Source organism: Nannospalax galili, unplaced genomic scaffold (genome assembly GCF_000622305.1).
Source record: "Nannospalax galili isolate Female #2095 unplaced genomic scaffold, S.galili_v1.0 scaffold634, whole genome shotgun sequence".
Classification (NCBI taxonomy): domain Eukaryota; kingdom Metazoa; phylum Chordata; class Mammalia; order Rodentia; family Spalacidae; genus Nannospalax; species Nannospalax galili.
In genome coordinates this window covers 743,100-753,299 of record NW_008336853.1, presented here as the reverse complement: position 1 = coordinate 753,299, position 10,200 = coordinate 743,100, and the positions used below count along the sequence as shown (strand labels likewise).

General features: G+C 50.9%; 1 protein-coding gene across 9 annotated transcripts in view; it reads right to left on the bottom strand.

Moving 5' to 3' along the window:
• Positions 1 to 4,038: 4,038 nt before the first annotated feature.
• The window catches only part of Fbf1 (Fas binding factor 1), a 36,474-nt gene continuing 30,312 nt past the window's right edge, over positions 4,039 to 10,200 (bottom strand). For all 9 annotated transcript variants that reach the window (XM_029562677.1, XM_029562676.1, XM_029562675.1 and 6 more), the window contains 7 exons: positions 9,991 to 10,113; positions 9,726 to 9,911; positions 9,100 to 9,276; positions 8,888 to 9,025; positions 8,500 to 8,617; positions 6,533 to 6,642; positions 4,039 to 5,176 (listed from right to left, as the gene is read on the bottom strand). In XM_029562677.1, coding sequence (XP_029418537.1) covers positions 5,093 to 5,176; positions 6,533 to 6,642; positions 8,500 to 8,617; positions 8,888 to 9,025; positions 9,100 to 9,276; positions 9,726 to 9,911; positions 9,991 to 10,113 — 936 coding nt within the window. In that variant the 3' untranslated portion in view covers positions 4,039 to 5,092. The remainder of the gene's footprint in view (positions 5,177 to 6,532; positions 6,643 to 8,499; positions 8,618 to 8,887; positions 9,026 to 9,099; positions 9,277 to 9,725; positions 9,912 to 9,990; positions 10,114 to 10,200) is intronic.

Here is a 10,200-nt window from a genome sequence, read left to right as displayed (position 1 = left end):
TTGTAGCCGCCCTGTGGGTGCTGGGAATCGAACCCAGGTCCTCTGCAAGAGCAGTCAGTGCTCTTAACCGCTGAGCCATCTCTCCAGCCCTAATGCTATTTTAATTTTATTTTTATATGTATATGTTGTACCTGCATGTATGTACATGCACCACATGTGTGTGCAGTGCCTGTCTAGGCCAGAAGAGGGAGTTGGATCCCCTAGAACTGGAGTTGGGACAGTTGTTAGCCACCAAGTGGGTGCTGGGAACCGAACCTGGGTCCTTGGAAGAGTAGCCAGTGCTCTCAACTGCTGAGCCAACTCTCCAATCCCCAATGTTGTTGTTGTTATTATTATTATTATTATTATTTTATTTTTTTGGTCTTTTTTTGAGACAGGGTCTCCCTGTAGCCCCAGCTGTCCTGGAACTCACTATGTAGACCAGGCTGGCCTTGAACTCAGAGATCCTCCTGCCTCTGCCTCTTGAGTGCTGGGACTAAAGGCATGTGCCACCATGCCTGGCCCCAATGTTATTTTTAAAAATATTTTATTATTTTTATTTTAAGTTTGGCCTGCACGTATGTAAGTGCACCATGTGTGTGAAGTGCTCACAGAGGCCAGAAAAGGGTGTCAGATCCACTGGAACTGGAGTTATATATTGTTAGCTGCCATGTGGCATGTGGGTGCTGGGAATTGAAGCTGAGTCCTCTGGATGAACAGCAGGTGTTATTAACCACTGAGCCATCTCTCCAGCACCCCCATGTTATTTTGTTGTTTTTTTTTTCCTTTGAGGCAGGGTCTCCCTGTAGCCCCAGCTGGCCTGAAACTCTCTATGTAGACCAGGCTGGCCTTGAACTCACAGAGATCTGCCTGCCTCTGCCTCCTGAGTGCTGGGATTAAAGGTGTGTGCCACCACACCCCACACCCGGCTCAATATTTTATTACTTTTATTTTATGTGTATGAGTGTATTGCCTGCATGTATGTAAGTGTACCCATGTCATGCAATGCCCTCAGAGGTCAGAAGAGAGTATCAGATCCCCTGGAACTGTAGTTATGGATGGTTGTTAGCTGCCTTGTGGGTTGCTGGGATTCAAAACCCAGTCCTCTGCAAGAGCAGCCAGTGTTCTTAACTGCTGAGCCCCTCTCCAGTCCCCTCAATGTGTGTGTGTGGGTGTGTGTGTATGTGTGTGTGTGTGTGTGTGTGTGTGTTTTGGTCTTTTTGAGACGGGGTCTCCCTGTAGCCCCAAGCTGACCTGGAACTCACTATGTAGACCAGGCTGGCCTCAAACTCACAGCGATCCGCCTGCCGTTATTTTTAAATTAGGGTTTTGCTATGTAGCTCTAGCTAGCATGGCACTCACTATATAGTCCAGGCTAGCTTTGAACTCATGACAGTCTTCATGCCTCAGCTTCCTGAATGCTGGAATTACAGGCCTGTACCACCATTACCTGACAATAAATATTTTTGCCTTACAACAATATTTCTCTCTAAAAGGAACTGGATGAAGCATTTGGGTTATGACCCTGAAAAGTTGTAATTTTTTTTTATGTGTATGAGTGTATTGCCTGCATGTGTGTAAGTGCACCCATGTTGTGCAATGCCCACGGAGGTCAAAAGGCGGCTGAGGATTTCCTCGGAACTGGAGTTACAGATGGTTGTTAGCCACCATGTGGGTGCTGGGAATCGAACCCAGGTCCTTTGCAAGAGCACTCGGTGCTTTTAACCGCTGAGCCATCTCTCCAGCCCCCAAAAGTTGTAATTTTTTAAAAGATATTTATGTATATGAGTGTCTACGATGTTTGAAAGTGCACCATGTGTACAATGCCTGTGGAGGCCAGAAGAGGGCATCAGATCCCCTGAAGCCTCCTCATGTGGGTATTGGGAACTGAACTCCTGTCCTCTGGAAAAGCAGCAAGTACTTTTTAAAAAAATATATTTTATTTACTATTTTCGTTTTATGTGTATGCGTGTATTGCCTGCATGTAGGTAAGTGCACCCGTGTTGTGCAACGAATGCCTGCAGAGGACAGAAAAGGCCATTGGATCCCTTGAAACTGGAGTTACGGACAGTTGTTAGCTGCCATGTGGGTGCTGGGATTCCAACCCGGATCTTCTGCAAGAACAATCAGTGTTCTTAACTGCTGAGCCATCTCTCCAGTCCCAGCAAGTACTCTTTAAGTGCTGTTCCATCTCTCCAGCCCTAACAGAAGCTGCTATAAAGGGGAAAAGAAAGCCTGGGACTAGGTAATATAAAGGGATAATTAGGCTACTTGTCACACATTAAGGAGGATGACAGAAATAGAGAGCAGTTACAGGCAGTGAGGCAAGTATTATAGCCATGTTTCTGTGGCCATCTCATCTTCCTTTCTGACCCATGTCCAGGCTCCACAGGGCACTTTTCTGTGAACCCCTCAGTGCCCTGCAGGGCACACTTCTGCCCTGTCCCCTCCCCTGCACTACTGCAGTCTTCTTATACACTTCCTGCGCCTACCTCTGCCCCCTCAGCATCTCGACCCCACAGTCACAATGTTTGCTTTTTAAAAAAATTATTAACTGTTTTATTTTTATGTATATGCATGTATTGCCTGCATGTAGATAAGTGCACCTATGTCATACAATGCCCTTGGAGGACAGAAGAGGCCATAGGATCCACTGGAACTAGTTACAGAGTTGCTGGCCGCCATGTGGGTGCTGGGATTTGAACCCAAGTCTTCTGCAAGAACAGCCAGTGTTCTTAACCACTGAGCCATCTCTCCAGCCCGTTTTATTTTATGTGTACGAGTGTATTGCCTGCATGTGAGTGCACCTGTGTCATGCAATGCCCTCAGAGGTCAGAAGGCGGCATCGGATCCCCTGGAACTGGAGTTAAGGACAGTTCGTAGCCCCCATGTGGGTGCTGGGAATCGAACCCGGGTCCTCTGCAGGAGCAGTCAGTGCTCTTAACCGTTGACCCCACAATGGGTTTTTATTATGCCCATGGCTCTGTAGAGCTCCAGCAAATACTCATTGCCCTGAGGAAATCTGCAGACTCCTTTGTTTTTATGAAAGAAGTTTCCCAATGTAGCCCAGGCTGGCTTGGATCTCACAATCCTCCTGACTCGGCCTCGTGAGTGCTGGTACAGATGTACACCACACACAGCAAGTTCAAACTCTAAGGAGCTGTCTTTACTTGCTCCCATTCTAAGCCACCTCATGATTCTGGAAGTACCAGTTTCCAGGGGTCTCTGTACACTGCCTTTCCTCTCATGGGCTTGACGATCACCCACTTTTCCTTCAGGTGACTACCGAAACGCCAACTGATTTGAGATTGTGTTGAGAGAATTGCATCCTGGATCTGGGTCTGAACAAGGATCCGCCCTGAACCTCCTGGGCTCCAGCTAGCCTCAAGCAGCAGTCCAGCCCATCACATCATTACTTGTAACATCTTCTGCTAGGGGCAGCAGGAGGGGACGTGGCTGGCAGCCTGGGGCTTGGGGCTTGGCTGGCAGAACTCAAATCCAGGTCCTGCTGCTTATGGTCACTGTGCAGGGTGTCTAGTCCCCGAGTGTCCTTTTCTGCACCTTGAACCAGGGATGGCAATACTCCCCACTCCAGATGTCCTGAAGGAATGCAGGTGCTAGAGAAAAGGGGCTTGGACACAGAGGCCCAGGTATGGTCACTTCAATAGGTTGGCTTTTTATAGAAATGCCTACTGTTGTGTGGGGTTTGCTTGCAAATAACAGGGATTCAGAGCAAACATTTTCTTTTTCCTCAGGTCTCGTTCTGTAGCCCAAGTTGGTCTGACTTGGAGCTCACTTTGTAGCTCAAGCTTGCCTTTAACTAGAGACAATATTCCATCCTCAGCCTTGAGTGTTCAGATTACATATGTGAACCACCACACCTGGCCAGAGAAAATACTTTCTAATAAATGAGGACAGATTCCAATGGGTGTTGATGAATTCTATGAATCCAATCACCAAGAACACAGCAGTTTATGACCTGTGCGGGCAACTCAGTGAAAGAGCATCTGCCTTGCACGTGTGGGGTTCTAGTACCACAAAGAAAGCCCAAACAAAACCTCCTAAGAATACAGCAGTTTAATGGGTCCAAGACCAAGGCTACAGACTGTTGGCAAGTGAGCTAGGTCCCTGTTCAGAAGAGCGGAGATGGAAGCTGCACCAGGCCTTCCCTGTGGCACTCTCCTTTGTCCACCCACCCAGACGGAATGTGAGGAATCACCCCAGACAGAAGCTGCTTTGGGAGCAACTGTAATTGCCTGCTGAGGCCTGCTGGGTCTGCTGGGCCAATACCACTCTCCTGCCCCTCAACTGAAGCCTCACCAGGGTTCTTGGCCTGTATGTAGAAGATGGTGAAGACCAGAGGAGCAGCAGCAGCCTGGGAGTATGGCCCTCAGAGTCCCAGTGCTACCTTCCACCCTCTGGGCAGTGGCTCTAACTAGCTTTCTTCCTCCTCTGCCCCTCCTCACACCCCACCACTGCCTATAGCTTCCCACTCAAGCCTCTGACAGGGTCTTAGATGGGGAGGAGGAATCAGGTGAGGCTAAAGTCCATGACGCTGATCACTGGGCAGTGCTGGAAATGAGGTGAGGATGTGTGTAGGCCAGGCTCAGGGTGGGCATGGAACACTGCCTGAATCCCAGGAGCACATCAAACTGGAAGAATCTGGCTGGGTACGGCATGGTGTCGTCCCTGTCCTTGGCCAGGCCTCCCATTCAGCTGGGAGGCCCTTCTCCATATCCCTCTCAGGTAGAAGTCTGCTGTGACAACCCCCTACGGCCCTGAGATACGCACTCCCTCAGAAATAGCCCAGGCACAGATTCCCAGTAGCTGTCTGTAGAGAGAGAGGAGGGCGTCATGAGCTGGGGGCTCATTATGGGACAGGAGTGAGCTGTCAGTGGTGAGCCAGCCTCAACATCACCACAGCCTGGGCAAAGGCTGCCTCTCAGTCGCAGCCCGAGGGCTTGGGAAGAACACACAGGTACCCTGTCCACACAGAGTTGAACTCGGGCCCCGGGCAGTGCACCACCTCCCATGCTCCTCCTTGGAGTTGGCAGCTGAGCAGTGGGAGAGAACTCCAGGTCTGGACGCTTCACTGAGGAGCAAGTGGCCCTTTTCAGACTGAATGTGATGCCATATTGTAGGGTGCTTTCTTCAGAGTCTCCAGGAAGAACTGTTCATTCTCCAAGAAGTCATGGTCCTGTAGGGCAGATTCAATGAGTGTTAACAGTTCTGTGCACTGACAGGGGGATTCTGGGAACTGGTGGAGTTGGCCTGCACTTACTCCTGGCTGTGGGAGGCAGGGGGTGGTGCGCTGGTTATAGAGTGAGACAGGCCATGGTGTCAGTCCTGGCAAGGACCTGAGAACCCTGGAACTTACCAGCACATGACCACATGTCTCTTAAGTCTCAGTTTTCTCATCTGTAAACTGGGGATAAGAACATTTCATAGTGGGGCTGGAGAGATGGCTCAGTGGTTAAGAACACTGACTGTTCTTGCAGAAGACCCGGGTTCAAATCCCAGCACCCACGTGGCAGCTAACAACTGTCTGTAACTCCAGTTCCAGGGGATCCAATGGCTTCTTCTGTCTTCCATGACATGGGTACACTTATCTACATGCAGGCAATACATGCATACACATAAAAGAAATTATTTAAAAAAAAGAACATCTCACAGCTGGGTATGGTGCCTCACACCTGCACTTCCAGCAACTAGAAGGTTGAGGAAGGAAGACTGCAAGTTCAAGGACTGCTTGGACTACAGAGTGAGTTCAAGTCCAACCTGGGCAACTTAGGAAGATATGTCTCAAAAAAAAAAAGGTGGCTAGGATATAGCTTAATAGCTCAGTAGAAGAATGCTTGTCTAAAGTGTGAGGCCCCAGGTTCAATCCCTAGTACCATAAAACAAAAACGTCTTCCCTCACATAGGACTGTGATGCAGTTTGATGCACATGAAGCCTGTGGCTTTGAGCCCAGCATGCAGGACGTGCTCCTTGAGTGACAGCTGCTATCACAGGTTATTTGACGTTCGAGAGGCTACATGCCAACTTCTTATCAAGCTCAGCCTAGACCAGGGGTCTCAGAAGCTGTGTATGAAACACTATTCTTTTATTTCTTTAAATTCTTTTTTTTTTTTTTAATTGGTCTTTTTGAGACAGGGTCTCCCTGTAGCTCCAGCTGTCCTGGAACTCACTAGGTAGACCAGGCTGGCCTTGAACTCACAGAGATCCACCTGCCTCTGCCTCTCGAGTGCTGGGATTAAAGGCGTGCGCCACTATGCCTGGCTTATTTCTTTAAATTCTAACTTCACTTTGAAATTTCAGAGCTGACTGTTTTTGAAAGGGGAGGTGGTCCTGGGGATTGAACATGTCAGGCCTGGAACATGCCAGGCAGGTGCTCTATTACTGAGTATATCCCCGACCGTAGCTGTCTACTTTGTTGCTCCCCTCTGTGAGCAGGGATCAGCCTTCCTCGGGGTCATGAGACCCTGTGCTGCTCTGTCCCACCCTGTGGGACTCTGCCTGTCTAGTGTGAATGTGAGGACTCAGGACACTTACCTCCTCGGCTGTGCGCTTGAGCAGCAGCAGCTTGGCAAGAAGCTGAGTGGGAATGGGGGCAGCAGGGGACCGGCTGTATTGAGAAGTGCTGGGAGCCAGGGCCTGGGGAGCTAAGGAGACAGCCAGGAGTCAAGTCATCAGGGAGAAAACAGAGGTCACACTTTTTCCCTCAGAACTTGCACCCGCACTGACCACAGAAGGAGCCTGGCCAAACACGCTGGGGGCAAATGGACCCTGTTCTCAAGAACCTTTGAAAAGCCCTCACATGGTCCTACCTAACAACCTATTTCTAGGAATTTATTCAAGGAAAGCAATCAGGTAAGGTACCAGGATGGAGGGATGAAGGTTCCAGTGAAGTGCTGTTTTGTCTAGTGACAACAAATCCCGCAGTATGAAACAGTAATACTAAGTTATTCCGATAAGAGCCATTAAACGTTCAACTACCTACGTGAAAACATGTTCTCCATGTATATCACTGAGTGGAAAAGTTTCCTCCTCTATTTCTGATTTCCTTCTTGTATAAAAAGGATTGACAAGGGCTGGGGGGCCAGCTCAGTGACTACGAACACTTTCTGTGTAAGTAGTAAGACTAAGTTTAAATCCTAACACTAAAAACTGGCCATGGCCATGCGCTAGCCTCCAATCCCAGTGCTGAGGGAGCTCCTAGAGCTCGCTGGCCAGTTAGTCTAACCAAAAAGGAGAGCCCAGGTTCAGTAAGAAGCAACAAGGCAGGCAGTGAGAGCAGAGTATCCTGTGTCCACCTCTGGTCTCTGCATGTGCATAGCGCACGCACTGCCCACCCCCCATTAACAGAGACAGACAGACAGACAGACCTGGTGGTGTATGCCTGTAATCTAAGCATTCGGGAACTGGGGAGATGGGAGGAGCACTGTGAATTCAAGGTGGCCTGGTCTACGCAGCAAACCTCTGTCTCAAGAAACCAAAAACTAGGGTGCTAGAGAGATGGCTGAACAGTTAAGAGTGCATGTTGCTCTTGCAGAGGACCAAACTCAGTTCCTAGCACCCACCCATGTTGGCAGGTCACAACAGCCTGTAACTACAGCTTCAGGGGACCCTATGCCCTCCTCTGACATTCAGATTCATACACTCCCAAACATATATACGAAATTAAAAATAAGTCTTAAAAGGAGTGACAGGGCTAGAGAGATGGCTTGGTAGTTAAGAGCACTTGCTGTGCAATCATGATGATCAGAGTTCATATCCCAGCACCCACATAACAAGCTGGTGTCCTGCAAACACCTACTCAAGCTCTGAAGGATCCAAGTCCTTCTTGTGGCCTCTATACACAGGTGTGTGTACCCTGACATACATGTGTGCATACACTCACATAGATATATCATACATGCATGAATAAAAAAAAAAAAAAACCTTGCCAGGCGTGGTAGTACACACCTTTAATCCCAGCACTTGGGAGGCAGAGGCAGGCGGATCTTTGTGAGTTCGAGGCCAGCCTGGTCTACATACTGAGTTCCAGGACAGCTAGGGCTACAAGGAGACCCTGTCTCAAGAAAAAAGAAAAAAAAATCTTAAAAAAATAAAGAAGAGCCAGGCGAGATGGTGTATGCCTTTAATCCTAGCACTCAAGGAGGCAGAGGCAGGTGGATCTCTCTGAGACTGAGGCCAGCCTGGTCTACATAGCAAGTATCAGGCCAGTTGGGACTATAAGGAGACCCTGTTTCAAAAATACCAAACAAAAAAGGAAGAAGTAATATGACTTGAAAACCTATTTGGGTTGTGGCACACCTGCGGTGCAGCACTCAGGAAGCTGAGGCAGGAGGATCTGAGTTTGAGCCCAGCCTGGGCTACATAATGAGACCCTTCCTCCTAAAAGAACAAAACCCAAAACAAAGAGTTTCAGCCAGCCCCCACTTAAACAGCTGAAGGACGTCCCACTGGCTCCTGCTGGGGGCTAGCTCAGCTGTGCCTATCCTCCTGGAGTCACTTACCATCCAGGCTGGAGGCTGCTGGACCCTGAACTCTGGAGGGCAGCCCTAGAAGGCTAGAAGGCAAGTCCTGTCGCACACGGTTCAGCTGTAGCCTCTGCTGAGCTAGGCTCAGGTGCTCCTGTTCCCAGCCCCAGAGAGAGACTCAGTGTGGAGGGAAGGTGAGCAGGGCTTGTGGGCAGGATGGGCTTGAGAGGAAGGATGGGCTGAGGGCAGGATGGCCTTGAGAGGAAGGACGGGCTGAGGGCAGGACGGGCTTGAGAGGAAGGACGGGCTAAGGGCAGGACGGGCTTGAGAGGAAGGACGGGCTGAGGGCAGGACGGGCTTGAGAGGAAGGACGGGCTGAGGGCAGGACAGGCTGAGGGCAGGAGAGCAGAGACTAGGGCCTTGCCTGATGCACGTGCTGCTCCTGCTGCCGCAGCCACTCCTGCTGCCGCTGTACTGCCTGCAGGCGTTCCTGCTGCTCACACTGCATCTGCCGGGCCTCCTGCAGGGCCTGCTCACCCTCCTGGTACTTCTTGGAGGCCACCTGCAGGGAGGCTGGCAGAGTCAGAGCTGGGTAGAGGCAAAGGTGGCCCATATCACACACCTGCCAAGGCACACCTTGCTCATGTGTTCCACCTCCTGGGCACGGGCCTGAAGACGCAGGCTGGCTTTGTGGAGTCTGTCTTTCTCCAGCCGCAGCTCCTGTCTCTCCCTCTCCACAGCCTCCCTTTCAGCAGCCAGCTTCTCCTCCTTGGCCCGGAGCTCACAGGCCCTGACAGTCAGCTCTGCCTGCTCCTGCAGAAGATGGAATCCTTGCTGCGGTCACCTTGAGAGCAATACCAGGCTCTCACCTCCAGAGGGACGCGGGGCTCTGAGCAGCCTCTGGGGGGGCGGGACGCCTTCTGTCAACTCTGCCTCTGGGAGCCGGCAGTGGAGCAAGGAGCTTCTGGGATGGGTTGGGTTGGAGAGGCCTGGGGCCAAGCCCAGTGCTCCCTCACAAGCCACACAACTGTAGCGTGCTCATCTTTTCTGAACATCCGTTTCCCGTTTCTAAAACATCTGTCATAGGAACCAATGAGCAATGAAAAAAATATGCCAATTGCTTCAGAAAATGTGATATTGTGACTAATGTAATTTCGGTGTCTTGTGGTCTCTGCTGTGCTGATTTCCTAAGCTGGGAGCTCTTGCAGACAGGGGGGAAGGCCAGGGCCACCCTCTGCCCTTCTGGATGCTCTGGGCCCTACCTTGGTCAGGCTGATGAGGGTGCCCTCCCGCTGGGAGTCCACATGCAGCGCCCGCTCAGCCTCGCGCTCAGCCCGCTCCTTACTCAGCTTCTGCTGTGTGAAATACTCGGCCCATTCGGCTGCCAGGCGCCTCCGCTCCTCCCCACACTTATGCATGACCGACTTCTGCTCCTCTAGCAGGGCGCTCTGTGTTGGGGGAAGGCATGGGATGAGTGTCTGTGGCAGTAATGGTGGAGTGAGAAGCTGAGTGTGGCGTCGGGCTCACCTTGGCCCTCTCTAGCTCCTCCCTCTCCATGGAGATCTGCTGGACCATGACCTTCCTCTGCTCCTCTAGAGTCCGCTGCGCAGACTCGGCCTTAGACTTCTCGGCAGTCACTCGCCAGCGTTCCTGCAGGTCCAGGACAGGGCTGAGGGCTGCTCACCCTGGCAGCAGCTGCTCTGGAAGAGCTGTGCAAACCTACTGACCACTCACTCC